The sequence below is a fragment of the Erithacus rubecula genome (genome assembly GCF_903797595.1).
Source record: "Erithacus rubecula genome assembly, chromosome: 9".
Taxonomy (NCBI): domain Eukaryota; kingdom Metazoa; phylum Chordata; class Aves; order Passeriformes; family Muscicapidae; genus Erithacus; species Erithacus rubecula.
In genome coordinates, this window is record NC_136660.1 from 3,604,326 (window position 1) to 3,620,785 (window position 16,460).

General features: G+C 55.1%; 1 protein-coding gene across 1 annotated transcript in view; it reads left to right on the forward strand.

Moving 5' to 3' along the window:
* CDH23 (cadherin related 23) overlaps positions 1-16,460 on the forward strand; it is a 169,406-nt gene that overhangs the window by 148,030 nt on the left and 4,916 nt on the right. The window contains exons 37-61 of the mRNA XM_079312979.1: positions 1,141-1,362; positions 1,445-1,564; positions 3,348-3,528; positions 4,305-4,438; positions 4,627-4,836; positions 5,457-5,564; positions 5,968-6,070; positions 6,888-7,013; positions 7,098-7,301; positions 8,198-8,656; positions 9,455-9,571; positions 10,132-10,356; positions 10,440-10,609; positions 10,834-10,971; positions 11,127-11,246; positions 11,640-11,817; positions 12,410-12,621; positions 13,153-13,347; positions 13,595-13,705; positions 13,924-14,053; positions 14,185-14,448; positions 14,574-14,735; positions 14,842-15,098; positions 16,068-16,165; positions 16,245-16,365. Of these exons, the coding sequence (XP_079169105.1) occupies positions 1,141-1,362; positions 1,445-1,564; positions 3,348-3,528; positions 4,305-4,438; positions 4,627-4,836; positions 5,457-5,564; positions 5,968-6,070; positions 6,888-7,013; positions 7,098-7,301; positions 8,198-8,656; positions 9,455-9,571; positions 10,132-10,356; positions 10,440-10,609; positions 10,834-10,971; positions 11,127-11,246; positions 11,640-11,817; positions 12,410-12,621; positions 13,153-13,347; positions 13,595-13,705; positions 13,924-14,053; positions 14,185-14,448; positions 14,574-14,735; positions 14,842-15,098; positions 16,068-16,165; positions 16,245-16,365 (4,365 nt within the window). The remainder of the gene's footprint in view (positions 1-1,140; positions 1,363-1,444; positions 1,565-3,347; positions 3,529-4,304; positions 4,439-4,626; positions 4,837-5,456; positions 5,565-5,967; positions 6,071-6,887; positions 7,014-7,097; positions 7,302-8,197; positions 8,657-9,454; positions 9,572-10,131; positions 10,357-10,439; positions 10,610-10,833; positions 10,972-11,126; positions 11,247-11,639; positions 11,818-12,409; positions 12,622-13,152; positions 13,348-13,594; positions 13,706-13,923; positions 14,054-14,184; positions 14,449-14,573; positions 14,736-14,841; positions 15,099-16,067; positions 16,166-16,244; positions 16,366-16,460) is intronic.

The following is a 16,460-nucleotide window of genomic DNA, read 5'->3' on the forward strand; positions in this document are numbered from 1 at the left end:
TTTCTCCTTGTTTGTGAGGATTAAGGAGGCAGAACCTCTCCCGGGATTAAACAGGCAGGTACAGGGAAGGGCTACTCAGAGCTTGGGAAAGGGGACTGAGCTTTTGCCCCCCAAAAAATGCGACCAAAGCATCCCTCTCCTACAGCATGTTTACACTCTGCCCTGAAATAGCAAAGCAGCCCCGTGGTCTGACGCATAATTCCTCCTGGAGCCTCTCTTCAAATTCCAAAGGCATCAACAAAATCTCTGGCTGCAGCTGGGAGCTGCCTCATTTCCAGTCAGCCTCCCCTGGAAAGTGGAGCTCAGAGACACTAGGAGTTTTGCAAACCACAGGAAACTTTGCTGCTTGCCTGCTCTGGATCCGGAGTGTGCAGAGAAATAGAAAAGCACCTAATTACCGTGTGGCATTGTGTTCTTTACAGCAAACACGGCTGTGATGCTCCTACCAAAAAAAATGCAACCTTTGGGTGGCTGGAAGAAATTTGTTGCTGGGGGAAGGTGTAGGCATGGAGTCCAGACACCCCAAGGGAATGGTTTATTGTCCCAAGCCCCCACGTCTGTGCCAAGCCCTTAGGCAGAGTGGCGTGTCATTGTCACCTCCCCATCCCCAGGTGACATCCAGGACATCCAGATGCCCATGGAGGCCCAGATGGAAGAGGGTCCAATCCAGCAGTGATGTTGGCCAGCAGGGAGGTGGTGGGACCATGGAATATCAGCCCAGTTGTCCAAGATGCTCAGTTTTGTTCCTCCCCTGAGCTTTCCATCCATTTTGCCACACTTAGTAACAACCAAGGTGTCCCCCTGGCAAGGCAAGGACTCACAAGGACTCCTCCAAAGGCAGGGAGGCACAGTGGGGTTCAGTGTCTGTTTTTTCCCTGTGCCATGGGCTGCTCCCTGGTGTTGCCAGTGAAACGAGGAGGGATCCCACAGAGACACACTTTGCTTGGGAGCAAGGGTGTGATTTAATCTCTGCACATTTATCTCTGTGCGTCTGAAGCCACGGCTCATTTCATTTGGAATTTGTTTGGGTCTCCTGGCAGCGTTCAGCCCATGCTGGTCATTGACCTTGGCAGATCCAGCTCCAGACACTGCCCAGAAAACATCTCCACTGTCCTTAACGCCGTGTCCCGTGTCCCACAGGCCACCACCACGGTGTTTGTCACCATCCTGGATGAGAACGACAATGCTCCCGCCTTCCAGCAGCCGCTCTACGAGGTGACTCTGGATGAAGGTCCCTCCACCCTCAATGCCAGCCTGGTCACCGTGCAGGCCCTGGATCAGGACGAGGGTCCCAACGGCACGGTGACCTACGCCATCACCGAGGGCAACATCCTGGGCACCTTCCGCATCGACAGCGCCACGGTCAGTAGGGACACCGGCCCCATTCCAGGTGTGCCCCTGCCCTGCTGCCCTCACTCCCAGCTGCTCTCCCCTGTCCCTGCAGGGCGAGATCCGCACGGTGAAGGAGCTGGACTATGAGATCAGCCACGGGCGCTACACCCTGATCGTGACTGCCACCGACCAGTGCCCCGTCCCCTCGCGCCGGCTGACCTCCACTGCCACGGTAAGGAGCTGGCAGGGAGGGAGGGCTGGTTGGGACACTGTGGCCTCTCTGGGGTCAAGGAGTTCCCACTTGCTGAGCAGTTTCACATCTCCTTCCCAGTTTTTTCTCCCAGCTGTGGCTGGTTTGCCCAGTTGCTCACTCGAGGATGTTTCAAAACAGGGTCATGCACAAGGAGATGTTTCTGGGTTGATCAGCCCAGTCAATTGGTCCTGCAAAGACATAGACAAACTCCTTTTAAGTTGCATTATGTGGTGTCCTCTTGGTCCTTTCTTCTTGAAGGGACAGTGGGTAGTAAAGCATTGATACAGAAACAATTTCATCTTTATCTTTTCTTGTTATTTATGTGCTTTTAAAATTCCCTTTTCCCTTGTAAGGAGGTTATTTAAAGCCTCTAGTCATTTTTATGTTGCTTTTCTCTGTAGCTCTTTCTATTCTCCCTGGGTCATGGTGACCTGAACTTAGAGCACTGCTCAAAAACTGGGGAGGGCAGGCAAGCAGCTCCAAAGCAAATATTTTGCAGGAATTGAGTACACTGATTTTGTGACCAAAACCTAAATCTGACGAATTCTACAGCATACCCAGACTGATTCAGTGGTCTGCAGGTGGCAGGGATGGGTTAAATCCTCTGTCTTGATTGCCATGGACCATTGTACCTCACCCTGATATTGAGCAACAGATTTTGTAGTCCCACAAAAGGCAATAAGTTCTTGTGTGTGAAGGGGAAAAAAAATGAAAAACTGAAGGGGAGATACCAGTGTGGGAAATTTCTATGGATAAAATCTGTCCCCACAAGCCTGGGAGTGAGAGTTTATGCTTGGACAAAAGGGAAAACTTTCAAATTTGGGCATCTGATACTGCTGGGGGTGACTTTGTGGTCCAGGACAGACCTGGGGTTTAACTGCAGGCAGCAGCTGCCATGTGCTGCAGGCAAAGGCAGAGCTTCCCCTGCACTTGGCTCAAGCTGAGGCATGAACTTGGAAACCCCTTCAGCAACAGTCACCCAAGCCAGGAAAGATAGGAAAGAAGGAAACACCCTCCCTCCGCTGCTCAAGGAGTTTGTGCCAGCAATGTTTGAAAACACAGATTTTAGGAGGATTATTTGAGATCCCCAGTGATGGGAAGTCCATCACCCTGATAAGGCATGCCAGTGTTTGTTTTCTCCACTGCTAGGAAACGGAGCAGAAACTTGGATATATTCTCTGTAAAGATTAGATTTAACCAGCAACAAATGCCCATCTGGTGGATTTCACTGTGCTTCAACCCAGGAGGTCAGAAAATGCCTCATTTCCAGTGTCCTTCTCACAACCACTTGTACCACAGGTAGTTTTGTTGGCACAAGGGTGCAACCTGTCGATTTTTAAAGTTTGCTCAGCATTAGGAATTAAGTATTTAATTCTTAGGTGTTTAAGTAAGTATTAAGTATGTTGGAGGAAAAGGAGTGAGCCAGCATGCAGCTGGCTCCAAACTCATGCCTGTGGTTTTCTCTGTCCTGTTTGGGTGTGGATGTGGAGGACATTGGGCTGTTGGGTTGAGTTCCCCACCGTGGTGTGTGGCCCAGAGGTTTAGCAGTGTGGAGTCCTGTAGTGTGGCTGTAGGAATAACCAATTTTGAATCTCTGAGCTGTGACCTGGATGTGTGGCCAACCCAGAAAGGCCAGAAATACACAAGGCATTTTGCGACATCACCCATCCACAGCTTCCCATAGCCTGCAGGGTGGTCTTGCCTTCCCCTTCCTTCCATCCCTCTCTTCTCACACCCCTTGTGCTTCTCACCATGCCTGCAGGTGCTGGTGAACCTCAATGACATCAACGACAACTGCCCCACCTTCCCCCGGCCCTACGAGGGTCCCTTCGATGTCACCGAGGGCCAGCCCGGCCCTCGTGTCTGGACTTTCCTGGCCCACGACGGTGACTCGGGGCCCGGTGGACAAGTGGAATACAGCATCGTGGCTGGGGACCCCCTGGGTGAGCAGGGACACCTCTCCCCAGCTGCTGGTGGTGATGGAGGCGATGCCCCTCGCCCCATCTCACCCGTGGAAGAGCCCGGCTTGAGGGAGGAAGCGTTTCAGAAAAGCCATCCTCCCTCCCAGCTCAGCCTGTCGACACCAGGAAATCCTGTTTGAGCAACAGGAAGCTTAACCTGTTCGTGCCGGGACAGCAGGGTGGATGGGGTTTGTGGAGGGAAAGGGGGTGGCCCCGGTATCTGCGAAATAATAAAGGCAAAAGGAAATCAAAAAGGCAAAATGGGGAGGGCAGAAAGAGAAACCGAGCTCGTCCCCAAGTCCCCGTGGGGTTTACAGGGTGGTGGGGGATTGAGCTGCTCTCCAGTGGTGCAGATGGCAGAGGAGCTGGGGCCATTCCTAGCCATGGGGACATCTGGATGTCCCTCAGTGAAGGGAGTGGTGGCTTCAGTCCAGGCAATCTGTAAGGCAGAGCCCAGTCCCATCTCCCAGCTGACCCAGAACAAGCAGGATTAGGCCATTCAGCTCCTGGGGTAGCCCATCCTGCTCTGGCCATCCCAGAAACAGAAAGGCCCAGAAAATAGGGACAGGCACCTCTCATTTGGCCATTCAAACCCTGCTCCTGCTGCTGCCTGGGAGTGCATCCAGCACAGTGCCCAGCTGTCACACCCCTGCTCTATCTGCATGGGTTTGTCCCCAGAGCTGCCAGGGTGGCCCAACTCCCAAACAAACCCCTCTCTTGGTGCATGGTGAGAGACAGAGCCCCGCTGTGTCCGGCAGGGGAATTTGTCATCTCCCCAGTGGAAGGAGAGCTGCGTGTGCGGAAGGACGCCGAGCTGGACCGCGAGAACATCCCCTTCTACAACCTCACCATCGCAGCCCGCGACCGGGGCGTGCCTCCCCTCAGCTCCACCGTGAGTCCTCCATCCCGCCACGGGGGTCCCCACACCCAGTTCCACTCTGGCTTCATCCTCCTCCCCTCCACCTCCTTCTCCTTGCCCCTAGGCCTTCCCAAGCCCACCTCTTGCCTGGGGAGCGCAGGAAAAGGATGGGAGGCGTGGGAACACCCGCCACATGCCCTCCCTGCTTCTGTCCCCGGCAGATGGTAGTGGGTGTCCGTGTGCTGGACATCAACGACAACGACCCTGTGCTGCTCAACCTGCCCATGAATGTCACCCTGAGCGAGAACGCCGCCGTCTCCAGCTTCGTCACCCGCGTCCTCGCCCGCGACGCGGACCAGGGCCCCAACGCCCTGCTGACCTTCGATATCACGGCTGGGAACGTGGAGAACGCCTTCTACATCAACAGCACCGTACGGCACGGGGTGGGGTGCTGGAGGCGCTGAGTTAGGGGGTTGCACATTTTTATATGGGATTTTTTCACTGAGCTAAGATGCAAACTCGGGCCACCGCTCTTTAACTTATTAGAATTCTAGTTTCTTAGCACGCCAGGTTATGTGTAAGACTACGCATACAACTTATCTTGTTCTATGCGAAAAATGTAAGCAATATTTTTACTATAGCTCTATTATGACTAAGTCCTGTCCACAGCTGTGGGCATGGAGCCTCTTGCTGAAGATATCAGTGTGTTTCAACCTTCACTAGAACGCACTCTGCTACTCTGGCACTTGAAACCTTTCACTTACTAAAAGCATTAGAACTCACTCTAAAACTTACTTACTTCTACATAAATATTTACTTTATGTGTGAGAGGCTTAATATACTTCAATCCATCCAAAGGCTTTAATTCAATCCCTGCACCTCGATTTCTCTCTGAAAAATTCAGAAAATCCCCTAACTCACTGACTCCAACAGTGGGATGCTGGGATAAAGGGGGGTGGGAGCCCGGCCGTGCTTGTCCTGGCAGGAAGTGCCCCTAGGGGAGACATTCCTCAGATCCCACGTGGTGTTTTCTCCTCATTTTTCCCGGCAGAGCGGCATCGTGTACGTGAACCGCCCGCTGGACAGGGAGCGGGTGGCCGAGTACAGGCTGACGGTGACGGTGAAGGACAACCCCGAGAACATCCGCAATGCCAGGCGGGTAATTACGGGCAGGGCAGCTGGGAAAATGGGGTCCTGCCACGGCCAGAGACAAGCAGGGCCTTCACCCACAGTTTCTGATAGCAGCCCCATGCCCAAAATGCATCTGGGGATAGCAAGGAAGGGGCTAAGCCCCATCCCCAGCAGAGAACAGGACCAGTAGGGTCTAGGGCAGGTCTGAAGTTGTTTGTGGACTCCATGCAGCAACAGGAGGTGTCATGGAAAGTGGGACAGTGTTGGGCTAGAGAGCTGGGCACACAACAACAATAGAACATCCTCTGGCTGACTGACCCAGCTGCACACCTTCGAGAGTAGTCCAGGGAATGCAGAGGTGGGAGAGGGGGAAGGTGAGCTCAAGGCAAGGACATTATGGTCATCGCCCTCTTGTCCCAATTTTCCTTTAGGATTTTGACCTGCTGGTCATTTCCATAGCAGATGAGAATGACAACCGCCCCCTCTTCACCCAGAGCTCCTACCAGGCCGAGGTGATGGAGAACTCGCCCCCTGGTAGGTCTCTCTTCACTCCCTCATGTGGCTCCTGGAGACCCCCTTCAGGGCTGGATGAGGGCAGGTGTCTCCTGGCCGTGGTGGAGGAAACAGGACGTTGAGCAGGACAGGGCTGCCCTCAATGGGAAAGGGATGCTGAGTTTGAGCTTGTGCCTTGACCAGCTTTGAGGAGACCAAATCTTTGGTCCATGTTGTTTGTGGAAAACCTTCCTGGCGCAGGTCAAAAATCAGCAACATTTGGGATTTGCTTAGCTGCAGCAGGTGCCCTGGGAGCAAACTTGAGGGCACCCATCTGCCCAATACCCTGAAGAGGGTGGGCGGGATGATGTCTCCATCACCTGGAACTGCCTTGCTCCAGGGGTTAGAGATTTTTAAAGGGGTCCAGTCTGTCCAGATAGACATTTCCCAGGCAAAGAGCCAGAAACACTGTTCTTACTATTTTTTTTTTTGCCTTCCTGCCATGTAAATTGCTCCCTGCTCCAAGACCTCAGGTATCCTGTCCCATAACATCTCAAGCAAAGGGTTTGGGTGCCTCCAGGTGACACCCTCGGTGGCAGGGTGCTGGTGCCACCCCTCTGATTGAAGTGTCTGTCTGTTTGCTTTTAGCTGGATGTCCCACCACCTCTCCTGGGCCTCGCCAGTCCGTCTGCAAGGCTGCAGCAGCCACCCCCCAGTGCCTCACACCCCACGAGGCCCGGCTCTGTCACCTCCTCCATCCATTCATTGCTGTCCCTCATGTGTCACCGGGGTGGGAGGGGGACAGGGGGGCCCCGTGGGGGACTGCCCCACTCCCTAATGCTTTTGTCATCTCATCCAGGGACTCCAGTCACAATGCTCAATGCACCCATCCTAGCTCTGGATGCTGACCAGGGCAGCAACGCCGTGGTGACCTACGAGCTCCTGAAGGCATCCCCAGACTTCTTTGTTATCAACAACAAGACAGGTGGGGTGGCTCAGCTGGTCTGTCCCTAGCCCAGGGCCACCAGGTGCCCATGTGGCCTGCCACCGGGCTTTTCCCCTCCTCCAGGTGTGGTTTCAGTGAAGCCCGGTGTTGTGATCGACCGAGAGGCTTTGCTGGACCCTCAGCTGGAATTCACGCTGGTGGCCCGTGATGTGGGGGGGCTGAACAGCACTGCCAGCCTGGCTGTGACCATCCTGGATGACAATGACAACCGCCCTGTCTTCCAGCCGGCATCCATCACGGCGCGGCTGCTGGAGAACAGCCCTCCAGGTCAGGACTGGATGCTGGGCTGGGACATGGGGTGACCTGGGTATCCCCTTGGGTCTGGGAAGATGCAGGTCCCAATGACACAGCTGACCAGGATGGGATTGTTATAGATAAAAATGAGATCAAGCTGAATTAAATATGATCAAAATGAATGATATTTATTTGGCGACCAAAATACGATCCTCGATAGCCACAGTCCAAAAGGGACAGCACCAAGCCCAAGATTGGCACTGGGTGAACACACTCTGATCTGATCTCTAACACATCAGATTCCCCAATGTTCACAAAGCCACCTTGGTCACCCCAGTTTTTATACTGTTTTTCCTAGCCCAGAGCAGAGGTTTTTGTCTCCTTTGGTAGTTCTGCATATTCATGTTATTTTGTTTCTGTGCATTGGGCCGGACAAAACCATACTCTGGGGGACGATGAATTTGGGTCTTGGTTTATGGGAAACTGGTATTGAGATGTATCTTGCAGGTTTTGGTTTACTGGAAGCTGGCATTAAGATGTATTTTTCCTGGTGGCTCTGGTTATCTTAATCGTGGGTACTTGTCAGGCACTCATTGTTTGGGTGTTCTTTAGACAGTTTAGACCATCTCCGTTGCTGCTACGTCTATTAACTTGTTAATCCTGGGCTCTCCTGATTTTGTTGTTTATCACAATGCTGCGATGAAGCAGCCTGTGTCCCTTCGTCTGCGATTTTCTTTATGGTTTCCGAGTTTTTTATTGTTTTATTTATACAACCATTACTGACTCTGTATTAATTTACAAACTTACACGAATTGCATTATATCAGGGTCAAAGGGAAAATCTGGGAATTGAGGTTGACGGCATTTGCCTTGGGCTTGTTTCTCTGCCCTCCAACCCTCGCTTGAGAGGGCTGTGTCCCACCTTTCCAGGCTTCTCCGTCCTCCAGGTGACAGCCACGGACGCCGACAGCGGCCTCAACCGACAGCTGGACTACCGCATCGAGGGTGGTGGCCAGGACAGGTTTCTGATCGATGCTGCCACGGGCGTGATCCGCGTGGCCAACATCACCATCGACCGCGAGGAGCGCGACGTCTACCGGCTGGCGGTGGTGGCCGTGGACCAGGGCACCCCGGCGCTCTCGGGCACCGCCACCGTCACCATCCTCATCGACGACGTCAACGACTGCCGGCCCGAGTTCATCAACCCCATCCAGAGCGTCAGCGTGCCCGAGTCGGCCCCGCCTGGCACCGTGGTGGCCGAGGTGGCCGCCGTGGACAGGGACCTGCAGCCACGCCTGGAGTATTACCTGCTGGGCATCGTGGCCCGCGATGACACGGACGCGCTGGTGCCCGACCAGCAAGGAGCGTTCGAGGTGGATTTTAGGACAGGTAGGAGAGTGGGGAGGGTGGAGTGGGCAGTGTGGAACCCTCTCCTCGTTTCTGCTTCTGCTTCTTCTTCTTCTCTGCCTTGAGGTAGGTACAGGGAGGTGATGCTCCTCTCCTGCCTCCCCGCTGTGCTCCTCCAGCTGCCCTGTCTCACCCTGCCCCATCTTCTCTTCCCTGTCTGACTGACTTAACTTTGCTTTCTTTCCCGGTCTTTAGCCTGCCAGGTTTGTCTCTGTGTCTGTGCTCATTTCTGTCCCCTTGCCACCCCTGGCCTCCATCCATCTCACCCATCTCCACTGGCAGAGGTGGCCTCTGTTGAGGGCCAGGGGCTGCTCAGCCTTGGCAGACTGGACCCAAGACTCACCCTCACTGGGGGAGCAAGGGGGCAATCCAGGGTAGGTGGTGGGCTCCTTTGGGGAAGGAGGGCCAGGACCTCCCCAAGCCTCTTTTGGAAGCACAATGTTGATTCATGAAAGAAAAATGCCCTTGTTGGAAAAGATACAGGACAAGGTTGTTAAAGATGCTGAGCTCAGGTGGATGGAATTGTGCAGAGAAGCAGCTACTGCTGCTCCCAAACTCCTCTTGGATGCACAACCAGAACCACCTGAGGCCACGTGGAACAGGCAGGTAGGAAGGACATGGGGGAGAGCAGCTCTTTTCCTGTAGCTCTCAAGTGTTTTCCTCATTCACCCTTTGGAGAACAAGCGCAGCGCAGAATGCAGCAGTCGGCTGACACACACCTCCCTGCCCAGGCAGGGGCACAGGCACAGCCTGTGACATCCATCTTTTTGGGGTTCCCAGGAGCTGTGAAGATCAAAACTCCCCTCAACCGCGAGCTAGTGGCCACCTACGAGGTCACCATCTCTGTCCATGACAACGCCAGTGAAGTCATCGACCGCTCGGTCAGCGTGCCCAACGGTAAGGGTGTCCCCTGGAATGTGGGGACAGGGACTGGCACAGCCCTTCCCAGGCACCAGTGCAGCTTCTGGGTAATCAGATCAGCAGCTCTCCCACCTTCCTCTCCATCCTGACCAGCAACATTTCCAGTCCTGGACCAGCTCCCATCAGGGTCAGGTTCTCCCCTGAGGACTCCTTTAGAGAAAGTCCCAGACATCCCAGTGGGTATGGAAAGGAATGTGTGTGCCCATGGCCTTACCATGGGAAGCCCTCATAACTTTATTACCATTCCTATCATATCTTGCACCCCTCTGTGGGTGAATTCAGGCTCATGTGTGAGAAGGCACACAAAGATCAGGAGCAGGTGTCCCACTGCAGCCTAGGGACACCCATGGCATGCTCAGGGCATAGTGGCTTTGGGGCATATTGCAATTTTTCTTGATGAACCAGCACCAGCTGGCTCTGCTACACTTTCACAACTGTGGCTTTACAACCCTCCCTCCTCCCAACCTTCCTTCCCTTCTCTTTCTCACTTGTTCACCTTTTCCTCTCTCCCCCTATGGTCTCCACCATCGCCACAGCCAAGCTGACAGTCAATGTCCTGGATGTCAATGACAACACACCCCGTTTCCGCCCCTTTGGGGTCACCTATTTCACTGAGAGGATCCTGGAGGGAGCCACACAGGGCACCACGCTCATCTCCATCTCAGCAGTGGACCCAGACAAAGGTGCCAATGGGCAGATCACCTACGAGCTGCTGGACCTCTCTCCGGAAGGTTACGCCTGTCTGGAAGACCATTCAGCAGGTCAGTGGTCTGGGGAGGTGGGAATCTGGGGCAGGTCGGTGACCTGGGTCAGGTTTCTCATTTCAGGGTCTGCCATCCTCTAGGGAAGGTTGTGGCCAACAGGACAGTGGATTATGAGGAGGTGCAGTGGCTGAACTTCACCGTCCGCGCCTCCGACAACGGCACTCCCCGCAGATCCGCGGAGATCCCCGTGTACCTGCAGATCGTGGACATCAATGACAACAACCCTGTCTTCAGCCAGCCCTCCTACCAGGTGGGCTGGCCTGTCAGACTGTGTGTGAGGCTGGGGGTTCTCCAGGGACACCTTTTACCTCTTGAACTGTTTGGAGGAGATGGTCAGGCCTGCCATGCGCTCTGTGCCAGCACCTTGTTGGGAATCTGGCTGTGCCCAGTCCTGGGTGTCCCCGGTGCCCTGGGCTACTGACTGCTGCTGGAACAGCACGGCTGAGCCTGTCCTGCTCCCTCCTTCTGTTGCAGAAAGCTGTCTTTGAGGACGTGCCCTTGGGTACGGTCATCCTGAGCGTCACAGCCACCGATGCGGATTCTGGGCAGTTTGCTCTCATCCAGTACAGCCTGGGTGATGGAGAGGGCAAGTTTGGGATAAATCCCAACACGGTAAGGAGCCAACCGAGGCTGGAACAGAGCAGGGAAAGGGAGGGGAGGCTGAAATGGTCCCAGCTTGTGCCTTGCTCCCACACCTCACCTTCTGCCCCTTCTTGAGTACCAGCTCTGCCAGACGAGGTCCACCTGAAGGTGTCTGTGTGCTGCAGGGTGACATCTACATCCTGTCAGCCCTGGACCGGGAAAAGAAGGATCACTACACGCTGACAGCCGTGGCCAGGGACAACCCTGGGGATGTCTCCAGCAACCGTCGGGAGAATTCTGTGCAGGTAGGGCTCTCCTCCTTCTATCACCCCCTGGGTGTTAAAGCTCCACCTTTCCTCCCTAGTGGCTGGAGCAGGCGGGAACTGGGCAGAAGAAAGAGGGGATGACGCCAGGAGCTGTAGGGTGGATGGTGCAGGGCACTTTGTGCAGCGGGGACAGCACGTCGGCAGGAGGGGCAGGGCAGGGTGACACTATTGTCTGCAAGTGCTTTGGCAGGAATGGGTGCCCCAGCCACAGCAGGCCTCATTGTTGGAGGCAGGAATTCAGCTGGTGGAGACAAACAAATAGCAGGAAGGGCACCTCTCTCCAGCAGCAGAGCTGCAGGTCACGGCAGGGGTACGGCCCCAGGGGCTGCCCAGCCTTCCCCAGCCTCACCAACTGGCTGTGCTTTATCAAAGGTGCTGATCACAGTCCTGGACATCAATGATGTCAGGCCCCAGTTCAGCAAGAGCCAGTTCAGCACCAGTGTCTACGAGAATGAGCCAGCAGGGACGTCAGTGATCACCATGAGTGCCACCGACCTGGACGAAGGGGACAACGGCGTGGTGACCTACAGCCTCGAGGGTCCTGGAGCAGGTAGGGGCTGGGGGCCCTTCGCCAGGGAGGAGGGTTATGGGGAGGAAGGAGTCATAGGCACCAAGCCTGTGTTTGGTTTGGACTCCTGGGAGCAATACTGAAAGCATGGAACTTTCCCTATTGCTCTGCAGTTTCCAGTTCCTCATGGTGTGGGATATTAGGGCTTTGCCTGCCTTCATCCTGCAGCCCAGCCTTGATGTGTGGTCCTGTCTTCCCCACCCCAGCAGGACTTTCTATGTACACCAGTGTGGAGCAAACTCACTGCCTGCTTTAGGTGAAGGGCAGAGCATGGTGGATTAGTAATAGTGCCTGAAATCCAGTGTATCTGCACACTGAGAAGTTGCAGAGATCAGGCAAAATCTTCACTCTTCCAGCCTGGGCAGGAGTGAGACACAGACAGGGCTTTCCAGGGAATGGATCCCAGAGACAGGGATATAGCAATGGTCTGAGATGCTCTGAAAGCCCTGAAACCACCCACACCCCTGGCCCACTGTGAGGGTGCACTTCAGCTGGCATACTCATTTCTAGTCATCATTTATCTGGTGCAAAGTGTCCTGCTGAGCCAGAGGTGTGGGGGTTTTCTGTCCCCCAGAGGCTTTCAAGATCAACAAAGACTCCGGGCTCGTCACATCCCGGCGGCGCCTGCAGTCCTACGAGAGGTTCAACCTGACAGTGGTGGCCACGGACAAGGGGCACCCCCCTCTCTGGGGGACCACCCTGCTACACGTCGAGGTCATCGACATCAACGACAACCGCCCCGTCTTCATCCGCCCGCCCAACGGTACCATCCTGCACATCAAGGAGGTAAATCCCCTACAGGGAGGGCTGAGGCATGTTCAGGGTGTGTTCAGGACCACTCCTGCCCATTACAGTAAAATCCGAGCTCCATCTCCACTGGGCATGAAACAAGAGCTTGGCTAACATGTGGCAAGAAGGTTTGGGTTATGGGCGTGGACCTTCAGAAACAGCCTCCCTCCGTACGTGAGAGCAGGGTGATGGGGTAGATTTGGGGAACAGAAACCTCAGCAGCACTCAGGATTAGTTAACAGTCAGTGCGTGCAGAGCGTGTTTATAAACACGCTGGAAATGCTGACATTGAAGATGGTTCTCCTTTCTGGGAAGCCAGGCTTGACTCAGCCAGTCCCTGGTGCATGTCTCAGCGAGTCTCCAGCCAGCAGGCCAGAGAGAATCGCAGCTCCATGTTGGGTTTTGGGTAATGGGAGCCTGCTGACCTCCAAACCCAAGGGAGTCTGGACCAAAGGGGTGTGGAGGGGCAGGGGGAGCAGGGGGTGGGCGTGCAGTGCCAAGGCTGAAGGGCTGTGTGTGTGCAAGCAGGAGATCCCCTTGCGCTCCAACGTCTACGAGGTGTATGCCACGGACAAGGACGAAGGTCTCAACGGAGTGGTGCTCTACAACCTGCTGAAAACCGGGGCAGGCAACAAGGACTGGGAGTATTTCAGCATCGACGCCGTCAGTGGGCTGATCCAGACGGCCATGAGGCTGGACCGGGAGAAGCAGGCAGTGTACAACGTGAGCCAGGCACCCCAGGGCTGCTGGGCTGCGAGGGATGTGGTGGGGATGGCACAGCTGTGGAGATGTCACATCTCAGCAGGAGCTGGGGGTTATCTAGGGTCATAGGAGGGTTGCATCCTCTTGGGGCATCACCCAATTCCCTGTTAAATCCCCCCAAAATGCTCCACCATCCAGCTGTCCTCTCAGTCATGTCTCCCAGGCCGTGTGATTTTGCCCAGGACAGCCCTTTTGCCTCTCTCCCCAGCTGATCATCGTGGCCTGTGACCAGGGCCAGCCGCCCTATGAGACCATGCAGCCCCTGCAGATAGAGCTGGATGACATCGATGACAATGAGCCCGTCTTCCTCAGGCCACCTGTGAGGGACCAGGGCGAAGGGGGTGGGATGCAGGGGATGCAAGGGATGCAGGGGATGCAGGGGATGCAGGGGATGCAGGGATGGGGATGCTGGCGAGCACATGCGATGGAGCGCACACACCTGTGTGTCACCGTGGCGGGGAGTACCGTGGGATTTATCTGCTTTTATTTGAAGCAGCCCCAGTGCTCACAGCATTCCTTTCCTGGGGTCTCTGGCAGAAGGATAGTCCCCAGTACCAGGCACTCTCTGTCCCCGAGCACTCACAGCCAGGCACTGTGGTGGGGAACGTCACCGGCGCGGTGGACGCCGACGAGGGCTCCAATGCCATTGTCTACTACTTCATAGCAGGTGGGTGTGGAGCTGTGTGTCCCCCACACACAGGATTCACGTCCTCTCCTTGCTGCTTCTCTGCCCTGCTTGGCATTTTTGGAAGTGCCAAACCCAAGGAGGACTAACTGGGGATGCTTTTCTGCACCCAGCTGGGAATCAGGAGAGCAACTTCCAGCTGAGCCGAGAAGGGAAGTTGAAGGTCTTGCGAGACCTAGACCGGGAGAAGGAGCCCTACCACTCCATCATTGTCAAAGCATCCAGCCAGAGGAACTGGGCTCCTCCCCGGGGCCAGAGGGCAGGAAGAGCCCAGTTCTGGGACCTCACTGAGGACCTGACCCTTCAGGAGGTGCGGATCTTCCTGGAAGATATCAATGACCAGGCGCCACAGTTCACCAAGTCAGAGTACACAGCGGGTAAGAGGTGACAGGGAATGGGGGGGGCAGCAGGAGCCAGAGATACTGCCAGGAAAACACAACAGGAGGGCAGGGCAGCGAGAGCCAGCCTGGCCCCAGATCCCTTTCCCATCTCTCCCTCAAAGGGGTCGCCACCGATGCCAAGGTGGGGTCGGAGCTGATCAGAGTGCTGGCGGTGGATGCTGATGTGGGCAACAACAGCCTGGTCCTGTACAACATCCTGGGCATCCGCTACATCAAGCAGCACTCCAACGACTCCGAGGAGGTGGCCAACATCTTCAGCATCGGTGGGTGCCCAGGCTGCTGCAGGAGCCTGGGGCTTTGGGGGCAGAGATGTGGCCAAAGGTGTCCCCATGGCTGGGGTCACTAATCCTGGGCTTGTCCATCCCACAGGAACCCTGGATGGCATCCTGCGAACCTTTGACCTCTTCACAGCCTATAACCCCGGCTACTTCGTGGTGGACATCATGGCCTCCGACCTGGTGGGCCACAATGACACGGCCATTGTGGGGATTTACATCCTGAGGGACGACCAGAGGGTCAAAATCATCATCAACGAGATCCCTGACAAGGTCAGGCAGTTCGAGGAGGAGTTCATCAGCCTACTCTCCAACATCACGGGCGCCATCGTCAACACGGATGACGTGCAGGTAACCATCCACCTTGGGGGTGGCTTTGAGGGTCTTGATAACCTTCCATGTGCTAACTGGCGGGAGTCCTGCCTGGATAACCACAGACACTCCTGGGCTCTGAAGGTGATGGATTGTCCTGGTTTGAAGGACAGGTGTCTGCCAATAAGGGTTCTCTTTGGAATGGAGAATATAAACCCACTTCCTTCAAATTATTATTATAATTCTGAAATTAAGAGGCTCTCAAGCAAAGATGTGGGAATTAGGAATAACAGTTCTTTACTAGGAATATTAAAATAGAAATGCAGTATTACAAAAAACAATCCCAAAACACTGACAGAGTCAGAATCCAAGCTGACACCCTGTCAGTCAGTCAGGGTGTTGGCAGCAGTCCCATTCAATGGTGGCTGCATCCTCCTGCAGTGGCAGATGTGGTTCAGCTGGAGCAGTGCTCCTGGAGAAGGTGCAGTTTTCCTCCGAAGGTCCAGGGATGATGTGGGAAGTTCTGGCTTTTCTCTGGAATCCAGTGGAAAGAAGATTATCTTTCTGTCCAAAATCTCAGTTTTTGTTTAGGTAGGAAAGGCTTGGCTCCTCCCCTGGCTGGAGCATCTCCCAGTGGGATGATGTAATTTTATCAGTCATGCACTGGGACTCAATGTCCCAGCAGCAAATGATATCTCCTGGAGGGAGGATGGGTTGTGGGAAAGATAAAGATGATTGTCCCAGCTGGTTTAAAGATGGCCCATTAGCAGAGAATATGTGCCAGGAGATCAGGGTCACTGCCCCACCCACTTCAACAGATGGTGACAGAACACACATTGCTGGCCACATCCTGTATTGCAGCCCAAGACATGGATACACCCAGGCTGGGGTGCAGAAAAGGGTCCAGATTGATGCCTGAGGGTCTCTTGCCACACAAGGTCTCATGCCTCGAGGCATGCTCAGGAGGAGACTCCTCTCCCACTCTGCACCCTTGCTGTCTGTCCCCAGTTCCACGTTGACAAGAAAGGCCGGGTGAACTTTGCCCAGACGGAGCTGCTGATCCACGTGGTGAACAGGGAGACCAACCGCATCCTGGATGTGGAGCGGTACGTCCCCCACCCAGCCTGGCTCCCTGGGGACCCTCACTGACATGTCAAGGTGCCCAAGCAACCCTTCTCTTCCCAGGGTTATCCAGATGATAGACGAGAACAAGGAGCAGCTGAGGAATCTCTTCAGGAACTACAACGTGCTGGACGTGCAGCCGGCCATCACTGCCCGGGCACCAGACGACCTCTCGGCTCTGCAGGTGAGGACCCAGCTGGGGTTGGGGGTGCTGCTCACAGAGGGGGTGCTGTCCCTTCCCATGGGACTGCTCAGGGTCTGGAGAGATGTTCCACCCAT